Source organism: Calypte anna, chromosome 1 (assembly GCF_003957555.1).
Source record: "Calypte anna isolate BGI_N300 chromosome 1, bCalAnn1_v1.p, whole genome shotgun sequence".
Taxonomy (NCBI): domain Eukaryota; kingdom Metazoa; phylum Chordata; class Aves; order Apodiformes; family Trochilidae; genus Calypte; species Calypte anna.
Genome location: NC_044244.1, coordinates 89,747,556 through 89,774,926, shown reverse-complemented (window position 1 = coordinate 89,774,926; position 27,371 = coordinate 89,747,556). Strand labels below are relative to the sequence as shown.

At 37.4% G+C, this 27,371-nt stretch overlaps 1 protein-coding gene across 3 annotated transcripts in view; it reads right to left on the bottom strand.

Moving 5' to 3' along the window:
• Positions 1–27,371, bottom strand: part of CDK17 (cyclin dependent kinase 17) — a 90,098-nt gene that overhangs the window by 5,379 nt on the left and 57,348 nt on the right. For all 3 annotated transcript variants that reach the window (XM_030445268.1, XM_030445253.1, XM_030445260.1), the window contains 10 exons: positions 13,151–13,276; positions 9,198–9,254; positions 6,853–6,967; positions 6,265–6,359; positions 5,406–5,468; positions 2,797–2,920; positions 1,694–1,814; positions 1,084–1,181; positions 787–892; positions 80–122 (listed from right to left, as the gene is read on the bottom strand). In XM_030445268.1, the coding sequence (XP_030301128.1) occupies positions 80–122; positions 787–892; positions 1,084–1,181; positions 1,694–1,814; positions 2,797–2,920; positions 5,406–5,468; positions 6,265–6,359; positions 6,853–6,967; positions 9,198–9,254; positions 13,151–13,276 (948 nt within the window). The remainder of the gene's footprint in view (positions 1–79; positions 123–786; positions 893–1,083; positions 1,182–1,693; positions 1,815–2,796; positions 2,921–5,405; positions 5,469–6,264; positions 6,360–6,852; positions 6,968–9,197; positions 9,255–13,150; positions 13,277–27,371) is intronic.

The following is a 27,371-nucleotide window of genomic DNA, read 5'->3' as shown; positions in this document are numbered from 1 at the left end:
TTCTAATACATTTTGTAATTAACATATTAGAACTCTAAACTTGCCCTTTTATCAAGTAAAGCCACAAAACAGATCTTACTTGAAGGAACTTCGCTATCAATTCAATTCCTTCGGTGTCTAGCCTAAAAATAAAAATATTTTAAGAAAATTAAAACACTCATTGAACTACATTTACAAAAGCAACACTGTCACCTGAACAACTTTTCTGCATGTAAATGTGTATAGATATGAGTACCAGTATCTCAGAACAAGACTATTTGAAAAACACTGGGGACAGACAAATGCTGAGCTGTGGATTGTTGATTTACTAGGTTGACCTAGATAATTTTTGTTTGTTTGTTTATTTTTTCCTTCTTAACAGTACTCGGGTTTTAGAAGGACACAATGTTAGATCTTTTTCTTTAGAGCCAACTAAAAAAAATGTGGCAATCTTCATTATGAAATTTATTTATTGTAATTGTGCAGAGCCTTCAAATTCCTTATGACAGTTGTACAATGATTCCAAGAGACTACTAGAGGAAATCTTGCCATTTTATCAAAGGGCCTATTACATAAAGAAGAGAATTTATGCTATTTAGGATGTGCTGTGTGAATACTCCTACTTTGCAGGCATTATTAATCAGAATTCATCATTCTATAGGTCTGCCCACAATATCTGCCCACCATAACACAACTGATGTGCAGTTTTTCCAGCACTTGGTAGCAGACTATACTTGGAAAGGTTCACATTTACAAATATGCAAAGCCACAGGGATGCATATTTTCTGTCAGTAAAACACAATGTACCTTGGTGCATGGGTGATGAGGGGCTGAGGTTTATACTTAGGAAAGTTGTAGTTTCTAAACTCATCACTGGAAGAAATGCCTGGCCATGTTTCTTGACATGGAGTTCCTGCATTTAAAGAAACCAACAAATTTGACTTAAAAAATGTGTAAAGAAATAGCTTGGACATAAATAGGCAACCACCGTAATCATACTACAATATAAAATATCCTTTACAAATAAAGATCTACAATTCTTGTAGAAAAAATGCTTAGAACAAACATATAGTATTAACATTACTGCTACAAGTATCCATCTACCTAGAAGTCTGAAAATTAAGTGCAGTTCATCTTCAACAGTTGAGCCAGGAAAAAGAGGCCTTCCTGATGCCATTTCAAAAAATATGCATCCGACACCCCTTTATGAAAACAGAGAAAAAGATAAATCAGAAACAGTCCAACAATTTAAGCTTTCAACTCTAAACCCAGGACAAACTCTTAAAGACTCTTGTGATTTCTCTTCAACTAAATTAAGTTAGTTGTGAGGCACATACTGCTACTAAAAATACTGTTTTGAAGGATACACAGCAACAATGGAAGTAAAAACCTAACCAAAACCTATTTCACAGCTGTTATATTCTCTTCCTTCACAGTAAAACACCCATGCCATTAAGAAAATGTCTTTTCTTCCCCTAACACTATGGACCTAGTGCCTGCTTTACTCTAAGCAATAAAAAGGTACTCTCACTGCATTTTCAGAGAGAAATAAAAGCAACTTCCCTGCCTGCCAATCCGTTCTTTAAAAAGCCTAACTTAGTTGTAGCCCTCAAAAATTACAAGGACAAGTATTTGAATGCTACCACATAAGTGAGGTGACATTTTTTAAACTGACTGAGAATAAAAATTTTGTATTAGACATATCTATACAAACCACATGTCAATTTGAGTTGAATACTCTGAAGATCCGAGGAGGACATCAGGTGGTCTGTACCATAACGTGACAACTTCATTGGAATAGGTCTTTGTAGGAACAGATTTTGCTCTAGCCAATCCTGATAGAAAGGAAAATAGGAGACATATGCAGCTTGCTGAAATCTTTTTCTGCATGAAATTGATGAAGAATTTTAAGAGCTAAATCAACATTATTATACTTGCTAAATACCTTCTCAGTTATTGTCATTAAAAAGCCCTAGTAAATACATTTCTACAGCTTGTGTTTTGCCTCTTATTTATAGCCATCTCATGATCAGTGTTTGTAAGCACAGAAGGCAGGTAAACAGATCAAAACCTGGAACAATCCTATAAATCTTATTAAAACAACGAAGAACTACATCAATATGACACCTCTGCTTGTGAAAACTCTTCAGCACTATTTTCATTTGGGAATTATGTACCTAAAGGCAGAAGGCAACACTCAGTAATGAAATGGAAGAAAAAAACAATTAAGTGTTAGATCAACAGGAGTTTTCCACCCTCACACTGCCAGCTTGACAGTAGTATCCTTCAATAAAATTAAAATTACATGTGTCACATGTAATCTTCTAAGCAACTTTCATTCATACGGTAGTGGAAAAAGTAGTGGTAGAACAATTCTACAAGGATCTTCCTGACACAGAAGATAACAGGAAACTCTGAATGTCTTCACTTTACTGGAAATCCCAAAGGAACTCGGTGTATCAGTGATGGAGTAACACCTAATTATTCAGCATGTGGACAGATCCCCTCTCCAGTCAGGGTTACTCTGGAGTGACTGCAAAGTGTTTGGAACAGAAACTTTAAGTTCCATTTTAAGAATATGACTGTGTCAATTTCGAAGCAAGCTGTAAGGACTACCTTCAAACCAAAAGTCAAGCAACATTATTACCTGCACACCTATAACTTTAATTACTAATATCCTGTAAAAGGCTGGCTTCCATTTTCCATCTAATAATACACAAATTCACTACAGATTCCATGCCCTTTTCTTCCCTTTACAAGGAAAGATGCCTTTTTTTTTTGAGTGAAGAAAATATTTGTTACAGGGTGATTTCATACCAAAGTCTGCGAGCTTCAGTTCTCCTTTCTCATTAATGAGTAAATTTTGTGGCTTCAGATCTCGATGTAATACCTTTCTCCTGTGACAGTATGCCAAACCACGAAGAATCTGGTATAAAAATAGCTACAAAAGAAAACATCTATATAAATTACACAAAAAATGTTACAAGACAGATGGCACAACTAAATCAGCCCATGTGGGCACTGTAGAGTTAAGTCTGTATTGTAAAGAGGACAAAAACACTTCTCAAAAAGTAAGGTAATTTTCCGTAAGAACACATTCTGAAAATCATCATTATTGTTTAGGGAGTTAAAATCCTTTTATGCTAATGTACTGCTTTAACATGATACTTTACAACAAAGATTTTAAGAGCAATTTGTTCTGCTTAAATGAAGAGAACCACAGATCCGTTTATTTTTTGAATAAGCATTTAACAATGCTCTTTGCTACACTGGTGTCTTTAAAGGTAACTGACTATACTCAAGTTCCCTTCTGCCACAGAATCCCTTCTGAAAATGCTGCTCAGCATCCCTTCTATCCAACTGTGCCAAACTATGTAAAGAACATTTTGGAATTCTACTGGAAGAATACACTTGGGTCCACAAGCTCACAAAATGTGGAGAAATGGGGAAAGGACTGAAACAGCCCAACTACCTCTGGCATTTATGTTCATTCCCTCACCTTGACACACACACAGAAGTTTATTTTAGTCTTTTGGAATTGCAAGCCAAGCAAGAAACTTCAGTCATGCATACTAATGCTGCACATATATAGGCACCGTAGTAAGAAGGCATGAAGAAAGGTTTAGCAGAAGGCAGCCAACCAAGTTTACTGTATCACTAGATTAGGAACTACTATTTTGCAGTTTACGTATGTAGGAAGAGTCTGATCTTAAACACGGGACTTGGGTAACCATTGCTGGAATGTACCACACAACAGTCCTCAGCCAGTTCAGGAAAAAAATGTATAATGAAAAAATATGAAGCATTACAGAAAGCAATGGTTACCAATGTGCTGACAAATTCAGCACATATGGGACTTATGAGGAGAAACACTAGAATGCTTTTATTTGACCATTTTCTAACACATCAGTTAATTATTCTGCAAGGTGACACATATTGGAATATGAATGAGTATAATATGACAGGGAGGTCTCTCATATGTTAAGAATGACCTAAATCCCCACAGTTAATGTAAGGTAAGCACCTACAGCTACTACAGTTAAGCAGCTGTTCTAGTTTCTCATGCCAAAGGTACTGACCGTATAAATCTGCTCTTAGGGCACAGCTTAAACTGAAGGCAAACAAGGAAAAACAGTCCCTCTGCTTAGCTTGGATTACCACAAGCAAATTCTGCTTGTTCTCTAACTGCACTTACTACAAGTCAGCTTCCCACTGAAAGCTTTTCTTTTTTCTTTTTTTTTTTTTTTAAGCTTAAAGCACCACTTACTAAATTGCAGTTAATTAAAAGCACAAATGTAATTATGTTTTCTGTTGTCTTTTTGAGGTGGAGACAAATTAAAGAATTTCCCTTTACAGTCTCTCAAAGCAAGCAAAAGAGTAAGTTAAGAGCAGATGTCTTTCCCTAGAGATACTGCAATGGGACAACAGAATAAAAGAAAAACCTATCCAAACAGTAACCAATATCTAAATCCCATACACAATTCAACAAGAAACAGATTTCTCAACATGCAACTAAGCCAAAAATAAGGATGACAACTCCACTGGAATGCACACAAAACCCATCATTTCACAGTATTTGGTACATTGTGTTGTCAACCACTTTTGTGCCATGTGCTGCTGTCTAAGAATAAGGCTACAACACAGCAGGGTAATATTGGTAACCCAGCCTCCTCAGACAATTTCTCTCATTTCAAGATACTATTGTGCTCTTTTTAAATCTTGTTTTATAAAGCCTTAACTATTAAAGAACATAAACATTTATTACAGTTTTCCAAATCAAACCCTGCTTGTTACTAGAGAGGGAACATTCAAACCTGAGTTAGTATCAAGTAAGCCAGATTGAAAACTGAGTCACTTCACTTGGGCACATCCACAGTTAAAAACAGCAGACAATTAAATCTTTTTTAAAATTTCCATTTTATTACTAATGGAATGATCGACATCACTTATTCTTACATGAATTTCTTACTTGTATGGTAGGCAGCAGCATCCAAACCCACATTCATTACTGAGGCCACATTCTCCTCAGTGTGCAGATGCAGTACCAAACTATAGATTAAACTAAATTTAACTAAATAAAGGAATATAAAATAATGGAAGGAAAAGTTCAAAATAGTTATAAACATGTTATTTTTAGGAAGTGTTAAATTTTAAATATGTAACTTCAAAGAGAACAAAAGCATATGAAGTTATATCATCTCCAGTTTTCAGTGCTTTAAACACTTAACAGCCATCTAAACCAAAAAGAAAGACTCTATCTGATGTCAGACATAGTTAAGCCAGACCAAAAAAGGAAAAAAGGAAGTTAATTTTTTAATTTTCTTTTTTTTTAAACACTGAACCATATGGCTCCTGATAATTAAATTCTCAGAAATTCTTAAGAACACAGAAGCTGGAAACCAGTCACTGTCACTGAAAACACTCACCTTTACATTGTGCATACTCATGATGTTACCACAGTCATCCATGTACTGCTTCAGATCCTTGTCCTGTCAAAACACCATCATAATTTTTCAGTAAAATTGTAGACAACAGATTACATTAATATTATTTATTGTTAGAACTGGAATAATTAATCTGAAAACTTGCATTTTCTGCAGAAAGTCTTCAACGATAAAAAACCTAATTTTTTTCCAGAGGATAAAAATACTCATGTTTTGCAGCAAGCTGCACAACCACGGGCAATGTTATTTGTTATGCCTCCTTCTCCATCTTTTGTGTGGCACAGTATTTTAATGAAATTGCTAGACTTTGCAGTTACAGTGGAAACTAGGAGGCCTTTCTTCATATCTCTTATTACATCATATATTGCAGCACATTATACAGAAAGATCATTAAGGAAAGCTTCAGTGAGAAAGTGAAAAGTGAGATATACAATTGTGGGTATCTGTTTGAAAAGATTGTTATGAAAAGATGGAATATGTTGTTTATTTTGAATTATACATTTTCCTTGGATAACTTGTGAGAGTAGTGTCATAACAGAAAAATATAATTTCAAGAATTATGATTATCCTTTTGTTACAGCTAACAGCTAAATAGTTTGCTCAAGAAGACCACTACTGGGTGCTCTTAATGAAATTCTGAAATTATCAGAAAAATACTTATAAATTTACAGCAATTTAAGAACTGAATAATTTTTTCCCATTTTCAACCAAACGGTTCTAGATGTAGGAAAAACTGTAACAGTTACAGTATATTTAAAAAAGAATACAGAATTTTCTTAAGTCTTTGTTACTTATAAACAATAAATCAAATGTAAAGCTTGCTAGATGTTTAAGCACTTACCAGATATTCAAAAACAAGAGTCAAAGACTTGTCTGTGTGCACAATATCGTGCAATGTAACAATATTTGCATGCTTCAGATCTTTTAATAATGACACTGAAACAGAAAATCAGATATAAATAAATAAATGCAAAACATAACAGAAGTAGATACATTTTTAGCAAGTTCACACATATCAGTTATTTAATTTTTCAATTAAAAGGCTATTTTTAAGAATATAAAACTTATGCAGAGTAAGTTGACAAGAAAGGTATTCAAGAGAGCAAACTATAGTATTTCCTAAATTATACATTTCAGGCAGAAGCAGTCATTTGTTAAAAGGTATCTGAATACCTAAAAGTTATTCACTAAAAATAGTCTAAATCCTAAGAAAATAATCTTTTTATAACACTGCATTTGAGAACACGAGCACCCCCCATAAAGTAAATAAATTTGAAACACTACCTCTTAATACGTCTAGACTAAAATTTTCCTCACCACAATTAGTACCAACTTCATTAATCTGCTACACAGCCTATTTCCAAACGCAAACAGTACATTGGTTAAAAAGGAACCTGAAATCCTAGGATGTGGAAAAAAAGGTTATCACCTTCTCTTATGGCTGTGCACGGTGCTCCCTCTTCATGTTCCAGGCGGATTTCTTTCAGAGCTACCAGGTTCTCTGTCAGTTTACTTCTCCCCTTATAAACTGTTGCGTAAGTACCCTACAAAACGGAAAAAGAAGAAAACTTTCATAAGTTGTTCCTTCACTGAAAGATCAAATAAAGAAAACACACCTCTGCCTGAGGTTTTAATAGGTTTCACTTTGGATATGGATAGTTTTTACAATGACTTATTTACATATATGTAGAACTACAAAAATACTCTGTAAGCACAAGTCTGAACACACATAAGGCACATGGGATGCATATGCTTACCAGCTCTGAAATTTGCATGGAAAGCTACACACCATGTAACTACCAAAGAAGTCAGATCAGGTAGCATTAAGTTCACAGGGTTCACTGCTGGGATCATTTACCCTCTTGAAAGCCTCTATCTGATTACTACTAGCTCAGGTATCTCCACACTACGTTGCAGCTGTACTCCCAAAGGCTGCAGACATACACTTCCATGACTGATATGAAAACCTTTATATTCCTTTGATAGCCTCTTGTCTTTGTTACATACTTCACATCAGATTTTTTAATTTTTTTGGAGGGGGGAGTTGTCAAAGTTTAATTTTAATATTGGTTGACACAATGAAAAGTATTATGAATCTTTTTTTTTTTTCCCCCCAGACAAAAAGAGATGCAAACCTCTCAAAGCATGTTACATAAGGACAAGAAATTCTCACAAAACCAGCAAGTAGGTATGCCTATAGCAATTGCAAAGAGGAAGCAACAAAGTTACAGAAACTGCCTTAGGTTACAGTACCTACCTGATGGTGTCCACTACACTTTATATGCAAGTGAGATAATGTACACCTGCAACCATGACCTAATAACTTCCAGATTAACATTCTTCCATAGAATCATAGAATTGGCTGGGTTGGAAGGGACCATCAAGTCCAGTCTGAGATCATCAAGTCCAGCCCTTGATCCACTACCACCACGGTTACCAGACCATGGCACTGAGTGCCACATCCAGTCTCTTTTTAAATACCTCCAGGGATGGAGAATCCACTACTTCCCTGGGCAGCCCTGAACTGAGGGTCCCAGAACTGGACACAGGACTCAAGCTGTGGCCTCACCAGGGCTGAGTACAGGGTCAGAATCACTTCCTTGGACCTGCTGGCCACACTGTTCCTGATACAGGCCAGGATGCCACTGGCCTTCTGGGCCACCTGGGCACACTGCTGGCTCATGTTCAGCTTCCTGTCAATCCAACCTCCAAGGTCCCTCTCTGTCTGGCTGCTCTCCAACCACTCTGTGCCCAGCCTGGAGCTCCCCATGGGGTTGTTGTGGCCAAAGTGCAGGACCCGGCACTTGGCCTTGTTGAACCTCATCCCGTAGGAATCAGCCCAACTCTCCAGTCTGTCTAGGTCCCTCTGCAGAGCTCTTCTGCCTTCCAGCTGATCCACACTCCACCCCAGCTTATTGTTACCTGCAAATTTGCTGATGATGGACTCAGTCCCCTCATCTAAATCATTAATGAAGATATTGAACAGAACTGGGCTCAACAGTGATCCCTGGGGGACACCACTAGTGACCCTCCTAAGAAGGACTAGAGGCAAAATAAAAAACATGTTTGAAAACGAAAATGTTTCAAGTGTAATAGCTGCAACTTTCACAGCAGAGATGCTGACCAGCTCTGCTTCCTTCTGTTAGGTTCACCGTGACCTGTTCTGCTGCTCCTTGTCATTTCTGATCCCATTGGCCAACCTTAATCAAATTGGACAGGAGTGACATTTGCCCCTCCCTAAATTCTACTATTTGTCTGGACCTCAGGGACTGGGTGGAGGTAGAAAGCTGTGCTGCTGCCCTCCCAGAAGGAAAGGGAAACTCAACGTTACATATTCCGCACGGCAGCACCCCGCTTGACTGCCCAGCTCTGGCAGAGCATGCACAGCTACTGCCTGCTCACCACAAGCACTGGCTTCTTGTCCAGTGTCAGTGCTCCCCAACACCTAACTCACAGCAGGACAACACTAGACTTAACTAGTTTTATTATCAATAGGGTAATTTTGCCTATCTGCATACACATCCAGCCATGTAAGGAGGGTACAGACCATATGCTAATGGAGTCTTGCTTTTCCCGCTTTTTTGTTTATTATACATGCATAGCATGTGTGTGGTTGTGACACAGTAACGCATTGAGTATGCCTGGTTTACTGAAAAAATAAATTCAGCAGGGTATTTTGAGGGATTTGGAGATTTGTACTTAAGATTTGGGTAAGATTGTACATAACACATTGTCATCAAAGCAGTAACTATTTGAAAAGAAAGCTGGACCTACCTCTCCGAGCTTTTCCAGCTTGATATAGGTTTCCATTTTTCCAAATCCAATTTCTGACTGCAATGAAACAAAATGGAAGATTGATCGCTGAAACCATGTTCTTTACACATCATTTAACCAGCAAGCAAAAATTTGTTTCAAAAAATACCTGATATTACTTGGCCAAAGACGGCACAATTCTGCCATTTTACAAACAATTTAGCAAACTATGCTTTAAATGTTCCCTAGCATCCAAACCTAATGTTCAGCTTGTTGGTCAGTTTACTGTGTATCCTGGAAGAATTACATACCGAGTTACACTTAGACCAAAGCCCCACTTAACCTCCTGGTTAAGTCTTCTCCATTCTTCTGTTCTGATTACTACTCATGAGAGGTTGGTTAATGGTTTAAGCTTAAAGCACAGAGGTAATCTCAAACTATTCCATCCTTTCTCTTGCTAAGTATAAGCATATTGTGCTGCTTCTTTTAAAATATCTTTTATTACTTACTTGCTTTCTACCATATAACATACTCAAGACCCAGTTCTCCTCTCCCATTCAGACTTCTCAGTGTCTCTCAATCTAAATCTCTGCCAGTAAAACCCCTAAACGTCCTTGCTCCCCAAGCTTAAGCTTTGTCTCAATAATTTATGTTTCATGGCTCATAATTTCAAGTCTTTGTGTCTTTTGCTTGGATCTATTAATCTTCTCTTTTATCATCACTAACTTAGCTTTGCAATGCAAGCCAGGAGGGACTGCCTGCCTATGTAACATCTTTTCAGAAGACTGTAAGAATATTACTCTTATTTATAAGAATATTACTGTTCAAATCCACTGCTACTCTCAAAATTATTATGGTTATCTCTTACAGTTATTTTCATGTAAGGCTATTGTCAGCTAAACCTAAGCTTTATATTGTTTTTACAGTGCAAAGAATGTCAATATTTAAACCTAATTATTTAAGTATAAAATATGTCAATATTTAAACCTGTACTCTGTCAAACACACTGGCTTTATGTAGTTTTGCTATACTGACAATTGAACATTTAGTAAGAAAAAAAGCCAGGTTTTCTCCCTAGCTCCACTTCTTCCTTCCACTTGCAAGCATAGCCCTACACTTGCTGGTTCTTTCTAAGACGCAATACTTTGACCCAGGACTGGCTTCAGCCCCTATGTCCACAAGTCTGAACACAATTATTTGCTCCTAAGTCTGACTGATATGAAAGTGATATATTATTTCATGGTGGCACAGTGCAACATAGATAATGCTGACTGTATGAAGATTTGACAACACTAAAATATAAAGGCATATTTAGTTTTCAGAACATAAGCTTGAAAATGCATCTGAAGCAAATGCAAGATCTTGTCTGTGAACATATTTGATATATCTAAGAGAAAAAATGAGCACACACTTATGTTAACATAGTATTAAAAGTAATTCTGCTTTGATAAAGTGGTGTTAAGACTGAAACATTTTAAAACTGCGAGAGGTTGCTGAAGCCAAGCTCCTTATCCCCAAACTCAAGTATAGTTGATATCTGACAACCCTTGTAACTCCAGCGAGATTTTAAACATACCACTGATACAGGTACAATGTTAGTAAAATAAATACTATGTTTCCAAAGTACTTAAAGAAACATATCTTGAAGTGAGCATTAGATAATAATAGAACTAAAATGATAGGCTTCTTAGTTTTCAGGAGAAACTAAAGGATAATTTAAAGCCATTGGCTTTATTACTGCCAGACAGTCTGGAATGCAACTTAGTCTGATTTCTGAGAAGCCTCGATGTTGTTCATCAAGACTAACATAAAATCTTCTCTAGACAATAAAATCATACAGAGGACATGTATTTTTCAAGATCTGCCTTTCAATGTGTTTAGCTTTTTAATCATATTTTTGTTGCCTGCCATTCATAAGAAAAAAAAATTATGATTTTTGAAACTAAGATCGATTTCCTTTTCCATTCAAAATAATTTCTGAATATTTTTTTCCTGCCAGGCACATCTATCTTGACTTGAAGAGAAACACTGATTCATCATATTTGTGGTCTCCTGTTTCTCATAGCTGGTGCATAAATTACACCCATGCTACTGCACATGCATGTACCTGTATACACCAAACACAATTAACATAAAAGCTTTTTTTTTTTGTTGTATCTCAAAAGAAATACACCAGACCTAAAGTATAACAAGTCCTCACTTGATATTTTTTTATAGCCTTTTTCCTTTGATTCCTACAAAGCCCTGAATACAGCCATGCCTTTGAAGAAGAGCACAATGCACATATATTGTAATTAACAGTCTGCTAGCAAGCTTTCAACGACTATCTGAGAATAATGAGTCCTTGAATTTCTTGTTTTTAAAGGTTAGTTTGAAATCATGAAAAGACAACACAGCAAACACATGCCAGCATACCACAGCACTGCTGGCAGTTTTCATTTTGGACTTTTAAGCCCTGAAAGCATTTTTGAAAGGCAAAACAAAACAACCTTGCAACAAGACACTGATTTCCATACACACCACCACGTTCATTAGAGGGCACTGTTTTTCTGTCTTCTACAACGTAACAAGGAGAAAATTGCAACAACTGCTCTAAGAGCCCAACATTAAATGAGCAAGATATACAAATCTGGATATACAGTAAACTTTCCCCAGCTCTCCAATACTACTTTGCACTGAAAAGGTTCTACTGAGAAGATACTACACCAGTGTCTGAGAAATGAAGGTTTGGGCAAGTCTCCTCCATGCAGTGTTACACCAGTAGCACAGTGGTCAATGACCTACAACATTCTGGCACAAGTATTTCAGCTTGCTGCATTACTACATCCAGTGCTTTGATAAAATCTTTTCCTTTAATACAGTTCTCTCAAAAGATGATGGGGCAGATCAGAACTTCAGTCTAGCACACCAAGCTGTATTTTTTTCAGGGGAAAAATACGTAACAAAGCTCAACCATTGCCTTGTACAGACTTTAGGAAATTACAAAGAAAAAAATTAAGCCATTTCACAATTAATAAAACTAATTCACTGCACATGCTTTTGTATTTATTTTTCAGCAAATAAGCAATAAACCAAGAAGACAAACAGTGCACATTTCATAAACCTATCCAGTTTTTCACAGCAAAGAAGTTCTCACCAATGAATCTGGCTAGGGAGACAAGAACGGGCTAGCAATTCTTTAAGCACTTGATTAATATTAAGAAAGCTGGTAGGTCAGACAGATGTAACCTGTCAGCTGTAGGTTACATTGCAATGTAACAATTTTTATAAAAAAACAGACAATAATGAGGTTTTTTTTTTAATTATTCCAGGGATGTGCATATTTTATATGAGTGTCCAAGATTTCTAGCATCTATACTCTAGTTACAATATAGAAATCCACATTCTGCCACCTCCAAGGAAAGGCTTGTATTTAAAATAACTCAAAATCTAACAAGATTATGTGAATTTACTCATGCATATTCTTAGGAATTTGTGTACACTTTAAAAAAAATTAGAAGAATCTATCCTCTCAACAGAAATTTTGATAAAGAAAATTTTGTTGTCATATACAAAAAGAATAGTGAGGAAAACCTGCTTTCATATTACACTGCTTTAGGCCTTCCTGCTACATATCACTTGAGATTCCCAGCCTTGACCTGAGAGTATGTGACCTATTTGTTCAAACAGATCATCCCTGCTCTAAAAGGTAAAAGGAATTAACTATGCACCATGGGAGCTGAGTTTAACCACTGATATCAAGGGTCAGGACCTTCACTGAAAAACAACAGCCCCACATTTGCAGAAGAGAAATGAAAAAATGGTGAAATTCTTCAGTGATCTTGACAGGTCCATGCTGCCGTGCCCTATCTTCCAGGACTTACAGTTCTAGGTGTAAATGAATCTGAATTGTACCTGTGGTGTACACACACCTGCTCTATAAGGAACTTGAAGACCTGAGAGGTTTGTTTAACAAAGAAAAGCATTACACTTACTAGTGATGCTCTACGAGAACGTCGACTCATTGGCTGATCAAAGGGTGGGCTGTTAATCTGCAACTTTTCAAGATAGCCATCGGGTATCCTGATGTCAGCAGGCAGGGACAAGCGCTTGTTCAGATCCTGCAGTGAATCACGTTACAGAGAGAAGAGTCAAGTATAACTCAAGAGCTTCCTAAAACATCTTCCAACACCTGTAGTGTTATCGTTTTTACAGTGCTACTATTTAAAGCTGAAATATTTATAGGAATGCAAAATAAGTCATCTCACAGGAAGTGTTTTAAAACCACATACTTTTCTAATAATACTTCAAATTGCTTAGGTAGTAAGTTAAAAAAAATGAGTGCTTTACAAACTCATTACTCTATCAAGAGGAACAAAATTGTAAAATGTAATTATACATTGTGGATAAATACATTGTGGATAAATATATTGAGTTTACTTGAATACCTATACATTCCTGGAATACTAAATGGAGAATTCAGAATACAACTTTTCATATAGTAATTACATTAGAATAATAAGAGGTCTCCATGATTCAGAATATAGCATTTTTTCTCTATTACAAGTTACACATTTATTTAAACTTTCATTTTTCAAGTCTTAAAAAGCAGAATCACTTCATTAGTAGAGAAAAAAATTTTAAAAATGTAAATACCAATTTCTATTTAAATCTTTTTACTATAGGATCTTTAGAAAATCAAACTTCCATTATGTATGTGCAGTTTCCCCTACAGCAGATTCTGGGTTTCATCAGTAAATTTTTCCAACAACAACACCACTTATGATTTCTAAGACGAGAGGGATGCAAAACTACTTCACCTTTCAGCAAACATTCCCACCAATTTTTATTTTTAGCTTGGCTTTAATCTCAAACATGCCAGAAAATGAAATACTTAATATGTTCTTAAAGTTGTCAGTCACCACAGAGATACAGGGGAACACAACAAGACTCACAAAAAATGGCAAGCAATTTCCAGAACAGCAGGAACTGCTTTTCAGTAAAGGTAGTTCACTAAAGTAACGGAAATCACACTCAGCATCAAACTACATAATCCACCTCCATGGATTCTACTGTGAAGTTAAGACAACATCTCTGGAACCACATTTTCCTCCATCAGAAGAATAAAACTCCAGATTTCTGCTGGTGAACCTCAGATGTAATCAATACCTTAAAGCAGTCAGCTATTCTTCACATTCTATCTTCGTTATTGCCTCCAGCCTTTGAATTTTAAGAATCCTGAACTAACCTAAGTGCTGGCAGCTAAATCTGCATTTGCTTCCCCCTCAGGCTTAGCCATGTGTTTTCTACTCCTGTCTTTGCAACAGCTTTTAGCTATTTCAGCATGCTGAACTCCAGCAGGCTAAGTGCACAGATCCCTGCCAGCTTTCTGCTCCAAACAGGTTCAGTGGAAGGTCAGACAAGCTCACAGCCTGAACACAGGTCAAGAGAGGCAGCAGCTACACTGGCTCAGGCTGCCAAGGAACTGGCTCATCAGACTTTCAAGACTTGAGATCTTGGGGGACAACTTCCTAAGCCTTCATCATGTACCTGAATCATGCATATGCATGATCTGCACACATACCTGTATACCTGTTGCTACATGGCAACAGTTAAGCAAAAAATATCGGCTAAAAATTTCTACTTGGCAACCAGTTGAATTTCAGGTAGGCCTGCAGTGCTAATACACATCCCTCAGATAGTAACACAAACCATTCACTATGGCCACTGGATATAGGGAAATTTTTTTTAAGAGATGCCAACAAAACTAGCTTCTGGTGGCTGACCCTCCTGTTCTCTTTACACACCACTTATCTCCTTAGGTACAGAGCACCAAGCCTGTTACCTTCCACTTTGCTGCTCAACATCAGCTTCTCTACATAGCTGAAAAAAATCAGGGTATTTATTATTTTGTAAACAAATTTTAAGTTGCCTTTAAACAGAAGTAATAGTTCACTGAATGGTAGCTTTGATCCAACATTCTGAAGTTAAATTAACAAAAAATAACAACAACCAATACCAAAACCAAGAAAAAATTAACCCCCAAAACAAACAGACAAAAAGGATGCCTCAGCTTTGGCAGTTTCCGATTTATTTTCCTATTTTCAACTTTACTGTTTTCATTTTTTTCCCCAAAACATTGGCAAGTTTTAAGATTGTGTGGATTTTGGGGTCCTGGAAGAACCAATTAATTACAGCAGAAGCGAGCAGTAATCCCAGCAGTAAAACAGTATTTTCCACTATAAATTTTTCCTTTTTTTCTGCTAATGCCATTTTTAAAATAGGCAACTAAAATTCAGTGAAGCTAGAATCATGTGAAAAGAATCATCACTCCCCTACTGAAAAGGGTTTTGGATTATTAAAAATAAATAAAGTCAGCCTGTAATTTATTGCATTCTTCAGAAAACTGAGGTAGCTCCTCAAAACAGGTATGAGTACAAAGAAAGAGCTCCATGTTGTCTCCAAGAAAGTAACTTTGTCATCTCATTGCAGCTGGGAGCCATGTAACTGCTGGAACAAGACAGGGATGGCAGGAGAAGACCCAGTATTCCCATTGTAATTCCACCTTCCTATTGTAATTCCAGATCAACAGTGGAGCAGTTTCCCAGTTTTCTTTCTCCTGTTGTTCAATAAAATAGAACAAATAAGAAATCTGACAAATTCTGAGTCAGAAGAAGAGCACTGGGATGAGTTCTTCACTACAACCTCCTGAACACAGCAGATACCATTTTCCTATATACCCTGTGGCAAAATAGCTTTCTCCTACTCCTATCTATTAACCCTATGGCAGAAAACCTGCTGTAGTGCTCTCTTCTTACTGTCCCATTGTGCCTGTTTGACAGTAAGTATCTCACAGAGTCTCTTTATAGGGATACTCAAATCACACACCACAACTCAAAGGCCTCAATGAACGAAAGGCATCCTAAATCTACTCGGCACTTCTCAGGCTGCACCTGGAATGCTGCCTTCTGTTGTTCTGCTCTGGTCCCTGCTATACAAAACAGATGCAGACAGGCTTGAAAGGGTCCAGAGAAGAGCCACAAAGATGATCAAAGGACTTGGAAGGGGAGGCGTTACTGCCATGTTGCAGTGCTTAAGGGTGGCTACTAAGAGGATGGAGACTTCCTTTTAACAATGAGTAAAGAAGAGGAAAAAACAGGGGGTAATGGGTGCAAATTACTCCTAGGAAGACCACAACTGGACATCAGAAGAAAATTTTTCACTATGAGAACTGTCAGACTTCAGAATAATCTCACCAAGGAAGTGGTGGATTCCCCAGCACCGGACACCTTCAAGACTCAACTTGACAAGGTGCTGGGCCATCTCCTCTAAACCATGTTCCTACCTAGAAAGGCCCTTTCCAACCTGGTATTCTATGATTCTATGAAATATTGTGTCAACTGTACCCCAGAGTTCTCCACCTGTATGTTCTCTCCTCCCATAGCACTCATCCTTGGAGAAGCTGAACGGGTGCTTCACATCTAGCTCCACAGCCTTGAAGAAAGCCTATGAAGTTGATGGGTATACATAGGAAGATGGAAGCAAAGGCCTTTAAAAAGCTGTGATGACAATTCCAAAACCATGCCATTAACTGTGCACAGAGCCTGCTATCATAAACACATAGCTTTTCAAATGGAAAGGAAGGGAAACAAAATAATCCTAAGGTGCTTTACCAATACTAAGAATTCATTACTTTGGAGCCCAGCTACCATAAAATCTGGAAATAATCATGTTTAAGGTACCAGAAAGTACTTGTAATTCTATTACACAATTCTCCTTCATTCTCAGGAGCTCTGCCTATGCCATTTTTGCAAAAAGCAATTGCAAAACCCCCCATGACTTACTTCAGAGATCCATGTGACATCCTGAGTTCTAAACTGAGCTTAAGCTGCAAACTCACATTTAGTGCTCCACAGCGTGTAATACAGAAACTGTTGGAATGTACTTAGTGATGTAAAGGCCAAAACCTATTCCAGTTTTGGGAAAAATCCCACAAACAACAGTCTACTTTAAGCATACAAGCTCACCCCCACCCTCCTGCAATGACAGTCCTTTTAAAAACAAGAGAAAAAAAAACCAAACAAAAAAGATAACACAACACAACCTGAGGGAAAAGCAGGGAGAGAATTTTTTCGGGACTGTAATACTTTAATACAATTTTTAAACATACATTATCATCTTTTTACTTAGCAATACAAATGGACAGCACATGATAATAATTATTTCTTTTTGTCCCCCTAAAAATAGGAATATTTAGTGCTAGAAGCCTAGGGTTTTTTGTAATTTTGTAAATAAAATCAAAACATTTTCCACTCTCCTTAATGTCTTACAGATGAAGAAAGTTTCTTTCCTGAGAGGAAAATGATTTCATGGAAACTGCAGCAGGTACTTTTTAGAGGTTTTCTCCTAATGATTTACACTGTTTCACTTGCGTATTTGCTATGCTGAGATGTTAATCAAGCCAAGACTTTTTTTTTAAACCATATATTAAAATTTTTACTTACTGTAGTCATAAGACTTTTATGACACCAGTATTTGAAAGATCATCGAGTTACATATATAAAATCACATATAAAAGTCTTCATTGTATTATAATTATCCTTTACATAACTGCCGGAGATAGGCAAAAATAAAGAAAGCCATTTAAGCTGCAAACCTGAATAATGGGAAGAGAGAAAATTATTATGTTCTGTTTGCTTGTACCACCTTAGTTCCTCCTAGTTTTTGCAATAATTGAAGCAATCACCTCTTGGGAAAAGAAAGCAATCATTATTAAATGCTATACAGCAACATGAAAGAAGATTCATTAGACGTGCATGAGAGAAATAAGCACAATGTTTCCTAGTGGCTAAAAAGTCAGCTTGATATGGTTGAAAACCCCAGTTAATATAACCGAGATTATACTAAAAAAGAAACATAAGAACCCTGCCATACACCAACCAATTTTGAGCCTTGAATGTTCAAAACCAGGCAGTTTGCTGAGGCTCAGGCAAGCTGTTCAGCTGATGGCAGCAAGGGACTTATTCAGCCTGTTGTGGGCTGATCCTGGCCAACAGCCAAGCTCACACCCAGCTGAGCACTTGCTCCCTGCTCCTGCGGGATGCAGAGGAAATGGAAGGATAATGAGGAGACTTGTGACAGGAGGTTAATGACAGCTGAATAGGGAAAGCAAAAGCTGTGTGCCCCAGCAGTGTGGAAAAAGGAATTAAATCCCTACTTCCCATCGGCAAGTCCCTTCCTGGAAAGCTGGGTCTCAGCATGGCTCCCAGTGGCTTGGGAAGTGGGAGACAATTGCCACAGCCACCAGTGTTTCCCCTTCCTCGTCCTTCCCCGAAGCTTTTATCACTGAGCACCACGTCTGATGGTACAGAATGGCCCTTTAGCCAGCCAAGGTTGAGTGCTGAGCCTGGGGGAAGCAGCCCAATTCCCTGCTGGTGCTGAACAGCCCTCAGAGAGGGGATACTGGGGTCAGGAGCTGGCCTGAGCACACCAAGCCCTGAGCTGCACCTTAGATGGCAAGCCCTACATCTGACCCTCATGATGCTACTGCAGCCATCCTCATGCAATCTTGCTGTTGATGCTCTTCCGAATCCCATGGCGTGCTGCAATTTTGGCATTATGGCAGGCTTCAGGGCAAGCAAGAGTAGGAAACAATGATTTTTAAGAATTTCTAATTCTCCAGAATTCATGAAATAATGAAAAAGGCACCCCATGGACAGAGGACTTTGTCCACGCTGACTTCAATGACTAATTGAATCTAAGGACTAGCTAGCATTTTTCAGCAAAAAAGAAAAAACACAACCTAAACCATGGAAAGTGACTAAAACCAAGAAACCTTTTATAGTGTAAACTCTTTGCAGGCTGTTAAAAACACAGGCTGCAACAAGATACTGCTACAAGGCTGAATCTTTTTAATTTGGGTTTGGTGTTTTTTTTAATGGTATTAAGCTAGAGTAACCTCCTATGTTACCTTTCTAAAACCTAACAGGGGCATAAGTGGTGTACACAGACCCTCAACTATGCAGAGGGAATTTAGGTGCATTCCTTTGTAACTCTTGACAAGCAAAGGTCTACTGGAATGTAAAACTTTAGCTTTCAGGGACAAAAATGTACTTCAAGTAAAACAAATTATCATTTAGGAAATTAGAATCATAGTATATTCTTCTATGTCACTTAAATATTACTTTTCAAAATATTGTGTAATTTATGAAAAAACTCTTGTCAATTCATAAGATCTTCTAGTTTGATTCTTTTATGGTTATCTTTAGGATCAACGTGCAACAAAATGTATCAATGTTCAGTAATCATGCTACTGTTAGAAGCTCAAATGCCTGCAGTTAACTGTATGTTGCTTAATGAGCTAGCTTTTTGATCCAGTTCCAGAATATATTCTGGAGAACATATTCAGGCACCATTTGCTTTGCTAGGGTAACCAGAATGCTTGTGGCATTTCCACCCTCCTTCGACAACTTAAAAACACATTTTCTTTCCCCATGTGCAATGCTTATTCTCAGTCTCGCTTTATTACTGGTAGCACTGGCAAAGAAATACATACTATTTTTACAATTTGCCTGAAATGAGAATCACATTTGTCCTACCCTGTTTGATGGCAGATAAACATGTATGCACTTGAGACACTCATACCACTTTGTTTTCTGTGGAGATAAACTACCCCAACTTGTGTTTATCTTTGCTATCTATTTCTAATGCTAGCTGCAGCAAATGCTCTGAGAAGAGCTCCACTTTGTTGAGCCTTTTCTCTTGTCTGGCTCACATCCAGCCACGTTGCTGTAACTGATGTGAATGTTCTGTAAATCACCAACTGCTGCTTATGCTTGGGCACAAGAAGAAGAGGCAGGTGTTTAAACTTCAGGCCTGCAGGTCCTCAGGTGAGCTGAGTAATTTAACATTTTAAGTAAATGAACATGTCTTCAAAACTGAAAAAAAAAAACCAACCAAACAAGAAGACCTACTGCTTTTCACACATACTTCAAAATAAAACCCAGAAATCTCAGTATTATTTACTTACTTCTGGTCCCAAAAGTGGATGGACAAAAGCACTGTTGCGAAGATCAGCTTCTTGACCTCTCGAGTTTAATACTAGAATTTTGTCACCACATACTTTTTCATATCTGACTTCAAAAAAACTATTCATCTGCTACTTATCCTTTTCTTACTCATTTTCTCTAGCTACTCCTCTTTCTAATAGCTTGATTTATATATTAGTCTTTAGAGCCATAGCATGACATTGTCAGAAAGTCTGTGGTGAAAATACGAATTTTCATTTCTCTTAATCCCTATCAAAAAAGTACATTTTCCACAAAATGAACAGGAAAGCAACAGTTAACTCTGCTCTTTCCATCAGATACTAAAACCAACAACTTCTGTTTTAAGTCACCATTTTTTTTTTGTAAAAATGTACTATACACTTCAGTCAATTTCAGTGAAGAGAAATAAAGACGATTCTAACTCAGGAGGTGGAACATTTGAACTCTACATGTTCAAACAACTTTTAAAAGAAGGAATTTGAAATATCCACGCTTTTCAGGCTGTCTTCTGATGACTCAAGTAATTATGTTGTCTTTGACTTACATAGCACTTTTAGACAATAAAAACTAATATTTTTCCCAAAGCAGAATAACAATAATAAAAAATTTAAAGAAAAAACAACCAGGAAGTTGCCCCAGGGAAGGATCTGTTGAGGTCTTCCTGAATCCAATTCTCACTACACTAACAAAAGAAAAAACAAAACAAATGAACCAACACAAAACAAACAAACAAAAACTCTGGCTACCTTTATTTTTATCCCTTAACAACTGTGCCATTTTGCAGACTGCTGCTTAAAGAATAGCACTCATAAATCTTTCCCACATCTACTGGGCTACAAATGCCATTAATCTTTCAATGCTAGGCTCCTTTGGTCTGCTATTGCACTCATAAGTGCAGAAACAGAAGAAAGATTCAGGCTTCTGCCAGTGCAGCAGGACAGTCCTGCAGTACCCAAACATCTCATCAGAAAAACCGAAAGGAAAACCATCAGGCTCAGCTCACTATTTCTTCAATGTTTCATTTAGCAAATCAAACAGCCAACTACCTTCAAACCTGCTGTTTCATTGCCTTTGACCAAAGGTTGCCATCATGTTTTGGAGGAGAATGGGCTCTAAGCTGATGAAGCAGTGATGTAGTCTAAGACAATCAACTGGCAGAAATCTGTCTCTTCAAAATGAAGTGAACAATTACCTGCTGATGTTAAGTTTAGGAGCCAAGAGGAGAAGGAAGCTTGCTCTGTCAGGAGCAGGCAGGCAGTGGATGACACAAACTATATTGCCAAGCTATATCATCTTATACCAATCCTTACCACTTTGGTTCTTTAATTTAATGGTAAATTACATTTCCAGACCACCTTAAGGTAAATATTTACAACATGGTGCCAGACAACAAGCTGTTGACCCCTCACTGAAATTTCAGTTTATCTTTTTAGAGATAACATTGCTAAAATCCATCAATAAAATTTTGGTACAGACTTGCAAGGAAAAATAATTGTACTTTTAAGTCTACAGACATCAGTCTGACAGCCCAAACAATCCACTATAGATCACATTAAAATGCTTTGCTCTCCTGGGTAAGCATCGGTCTGAATTAGTCTTCTCACCAGTTTTAGTGAGCACCATTGAGACATGTCAGCTGCAACCACAAGCTGTTCACTAATAAGCCATAGTGCTTTTGTTCACTGGAGAATGCTTAATGAGATGTAAAATGCTACATCATATAACCCTCTATACAACACAGTTAAAGACATGCTTACTGTGGAAGAAAAAAAAAAAAACCACACCACTTTTTTACTAGTACTTCCTTGGATATTTTAAATAAAAGTGCATTATGTTCTACTTTATGATACATAAAGCAAACAAATTAATTTTAAAAAAAACATTTGCTGATGCCAATGAGAATTTAAACTTTGTAATATACAGCCCTATGTGAGTGTACTTTATGTATCACTTTAGCGTCAAGTATCATGTGGAATTTTTTCTGAAGGTTGCCATATCAAATTTCAGTGCATTTTTGTCATATTACAGAGTTAGCACAGTTGCAGCCAACTGGATCTTCTACAGAATTATGACATACTACAAGACTGCTAGAGGCAAAAGCAAACAGAAAAAAGCTCAATCCCAAATGAAAGAATGTATTTATAGAGAATTTTGTTGTTTGGTAACAGCCCCGTACACCTCCAAGGTCTTGAAGCAAAACACCAGCATACACACCTACCAAAAGAAACCTAAAGCATCCTTACAGCATGAATTTTCAACACTTTTATAAGTAGGCCTTGATTACAGTACAAAAGGACTATTTGAGCAGCTGGCAGGTGTTATCTATACCAGTTTTCCTTACAGGTATATAAAAGCAGCACAAATCCCTCACTACAGCTTACAGGTGTAACTAGAATTTCACTGTGATGCAGAAAGTGCATTTTTTTTCTTCCTTCTGCAGGATATCTTTTAAGTAATATTTGTAACAATGATTATTTTTGAAAGCACAGAATTAGAATTATAGGTCAACACAATTTTTTTTGTGTCATCAAATACATAAATTCTGACCATTTATTTCTCCAAAATACTTTTACCAAGAACTTCCATTTCATGGATATGCTGCTTGAATAAAAACTACTCTTTCATACTTTTAAAAAAAAAAAAAAACACAGGGAGTTTTTCATTTGCTTCCTATCTCCCAGCAGTTTTAAGGTGAAAGGCTGAAACCGTTGAGCACAAATAAAGTATTCATAAACTACATTCCAGGAGCCTCTACTCACAACCGATGAAACCAAAGCAAACCAAATACATGTGACAGAAAACCAGTTTTGAAAAATCTGAGAGGGAAGAAACGAAATTCAAATGTAAGATAATTGCTTTCTTTCAGCATATAAATACACCAGAAATTGGTGACAAATCACGTCAGAAATACTTCAAAATTCTTCTTCGGTGTTTTGTTATTATTTTACTGCACCTCAGAGAGCTTGTAAGGAAGTGAACTCAGGGAGTAAAAGAAAGAATAAGAAAATTAGTAATAACCATAAAAAGATCTGGTTTTGTCTGACTAAATCACCACCTAACAAGGTATCATTCTGTGGCATTAGCCTCAACATAAAACCTGCTGAAATCCAGGGTCTGACGGATGTTTGACTCAGTGGTAGGTGCCTGGCAGGAACAGATGCTAATAAGGCAAGCCCTGACTCACTTACTACTACACCTTCCTGATTTTTGAACATAGTTTTTCGTTATGTTTTCATCAGTGTCTGTAGCAGAATAGTAGGAGAAACTGCCCTAAAGAAAAAGGTAGCATAAGCTTACAAGAAGAACGAGGTACAAGGGAACTGAAAAAATGTGAGAAACAGATCACTGTAAAAATACAATGTTGAAGCCTTAAAACAGTTCTGTGCACTGTTGATTACTATGCAGACCTTTCACATCAAAACCAAAACTGCAAGTAACAAAGGAAAAGTCCCATGAAGAAACTGGCTAATTCAAAATAAACCAACTTCTTGAATATGGAAAATGGAAATCTGACCTTCCTGGACAGGACAGTGAGGCTGGAAAGCTGGTTATGAAACTGCACTTCTAATCAGCTGCATTCCAGTGATTACTAGAGATGTGTTTTGTAAATGGATGACTATATCTGACATGAGAGAAGCCTACTCTTAAATGGAACCAGAAGAAAAACAAAGTTATGAGAAAGCAAAACAAAAAAAGCAGATATTCCATACTTACAGAAAGGCTACAGCCTAGTGCAGTAATATTTCTATGGGAAGCAGTAAGAGGTTTCTAACAAAAGGACAAAAAAGCACCAGTTGCTAACAATACAGTTACCCCTAGAAAAGCTTTGAAAAGGCAGGTTAAAATCTGTCTGCTATCCAAGCTGAAGTTATTTTTCTCGTTGCAGAATCAGTTTTATTCCGCAAGAAATTAAAGTCTGCCAGTTTAACAGATCAACAGGAGGTCTATCAGTTTTGTCAAAACCACACTAGTAATTTAGAGTACACACTTGTGTTTCAATTCTTCTGTCTAGTACTGAAATTTTCTGGTAAGTGACCAAGCTTAAGACAATCAGAAGAAATGCTGCACATTCTCATGAGGTGCAGAAAAGGAAATTCAACAAACTACAGTATATATAAAAAAGTTATGAAAGCTGAGCACAGAAGGAAGGGGGAAGGAAGAACATTTGCTTGGAGAAGGCATTTAGTAATACCTGCTAGGTTTCCAAAAGAGCTTCTCAAAGTGGCAAGAGGTGTAGGGTAGAATGATCAGGCTGTCTTTGATACAGTGCATCCTGCTTCCAAAAGTAATGATAGCACAAAATACTGTACTGCCCCTGACCAAAAGCATGGGTCAGTACTATCATATCATCTGCTGTTCAAGAATTTAAACAACTGAACAGAGACAACATGTCCTATCTGCACACAAACCACACTGTAATCCACAGCTTACAAACAGAAAAGCCTAGCACTATGTCAGTTGAAATATCAATTGATTTTGTGGATTTTTTCTGGAGAAGGTACACTAGCTCAGCTGCATGAACAGCAGATGGAGTTACCTAAACTGTGTCAAAATCCCTGAACCAGTCACACCCCTGGTAGAGAGTGAGCTCACCAAAAACCCATTTCTCATCTACATTCTTTCCTTTGGAAGGTTACCAGCACAATGCACACTTGACTACAGGATCACTGCGTGGCCTTTGTGTTTCTCCCTTTTCAGCTAAAAGCACTAACCCTGCAGCTAATCCTCCCAGGGGAGAATTACACCTTACAGCAGTGTGAGAGGAGCAGCCTGATCTGGAACACACTCCTGTCACTAATGTGACAGTCAGATGGATAAGAACTGTTTCTCAGGATAAAATATCTGGGAAACAGGCTGGTGAACAGTGGGTTATGGCCCTCTGCCAGTTCACATGCTAAGATAGCTTAAAGACCTTGGACTTCGGGGAAAGGAAAACAGATGTTTCAATTTGCACAGACCATCTCCCTGTTTTTTATCCACCAGAGTTCTTAATGAAGCATTCCCCAGCCAGTGCAAGGGCACAGGGGCCCCAGTAAACACTTATGGCTTGAAATGTGAATTTTTATTAATGCATTACTGCCCATGTTTTCTTTTGCAGCAAATTAAAATGAAAATGCTTTAAGATCAAACTCCATGACCTAGAAAAGTGTTTCTCATTACATGATGAAAGCATCTACGCTTAAAATGCAGATACACATGTACTCATTCTTAGGTTGCACTGCTTCTGATGCTTGAAAAAAATTTTTCCATACCTATGTTTTGATAAATACTTTTATTGATTTACTAAGTAATTAATATTAGCATGAGATTAGTAGATAATTTAATTAAAACCTAACAGTTTAACAGCTGTTTGAAGCCAAATTCCTTACACAATAGATGCTCGCAGTACTACCTACTGACAGCATGGTTCCTGAATGAAGGGAAGGAAGGAGGGGGGCTGGGGGGCAAACCAACTGCTTTATATACTATTTGTAGCCTCTGGATTACAGACAAAATAAACTTTATCTAGGCAACACAATAAAAATCTGGTACGTTCTCTTTGTTTTCTAAACATTCAATAACAATGAACAACATTAAAAAAAAATCTAGTCCCACAATTGAAGTGTTGTTGGATTCAGAAGCAAATAAATGCATATCACCTCCCTGTCTGTAACAGGGATACTGACCCAAATTTTATGTCATTTGGAGAATATGACAGAGAGAAAGCTGCTATCTCCATGGCTGCTACTGTGGATGCAAAGTTTTTACCCAGCTGAATTTTCACTGCAGAGTGGGCTTTCTCTCCACAGTATCAACACTTTATTTCTAAAATGCTTCATAGTTAGGTTCTGTTGCAGGATGATCATCTGTCTAAAATCTGGCCCACATTAGTTTATGAAACTTCAGCTTTCTATTGCTATAAAGAATCTGCTACAACAAATGTACTTTGTTGCATTTCCATTGTCTGTTTTACATTTCTATCTATATAAAAATGTTATATAGGCAAGTTTTCTTTCCTAACAAAGACAAGATAATCTGTCTGCTCTTTGACAATTTTACATATAGCTCTGAATTATTAAAAAATTATAGAGAAAGCATCTTTATTATATGATTTGCTTCAGTGGGAATGGACACTAGGATTCAAAATGGATATTCCAATGTACAAAAATTGTACAATGTTTTTAGCAAGCATTTGAAAAATTTGTTCGTTTTTTTTTTAATGGGATGCTAGTTTTTAGGATTCCAGTGGAAACTCAAGTTTAGCATGAAAACTGTGGTTAGATACACAAAGCACTTACAAGTATAAAGGACTGTTCCAATGTTTCAGCTTTACCTGATTAGTTACCTTCAAAACTAATCATAATCAGGACATCTGTCATTCAGCAGGGAGACACAAACATCCCTAGCCAAGACATTATGTGCAAAAATATTACAAAAACAGAGTGAACACTGGCCAAATGAGACACAGAAAAGGATACAGTCACAGTGTGGCATGCACATTCCTCTTAATGAGGAATGGTTTACTGAGTTTATCCAACTTTGTATATTTAATCATATACATTCTACAATGGATTTAAAGTGCAGCCAATGACTTGAGCAGACTACCATAAAAACACATCCATATGAATTTACTTCAATCTGTATGTAAAACACAGAGCTATAGCTCATCCTAAATGACAACAAAGGGAATATGGCCACAGGTTACCAAATAATATCAAGAGATGACAGATCCTCCAAAACCAGGAAAATAACAATCATAGAATCATAGAATCATAGAATCATAGAATTAGCCGGGTTGGAAGGGACCTCAGAGATCATCTAGTCCAACCCTTGACCCACCGGAGCAGTTGCTAGACCATGGCACTGAGTGCCACATCCAGTCTCTTTTTAAATGTTTCCAGGGACGGAGAATCTACCACCTCACCGGGCAGTCCATTCCATAGCCTAATCACCCTCTCCGTGAAGAAATTCTTTCTAATATCTAACCTAAACCTCCCCTGGCACAACTTAAGACTGTGTCCTCTTGTCTTGTTGAAGGTCGTCTGTGAAAAGAGTCCAGTTCCCACCTCGCTACAGCCTCCTTTCAGGTAGTTGTAGACAGCAATGAGGTCTCCCCTGAGCCTCCTCTTCTTCAGGCTTAACAGCCCCAGCTCTCTCAGCCTCTCCTCATAGGGCCTGTGCTCGAGTC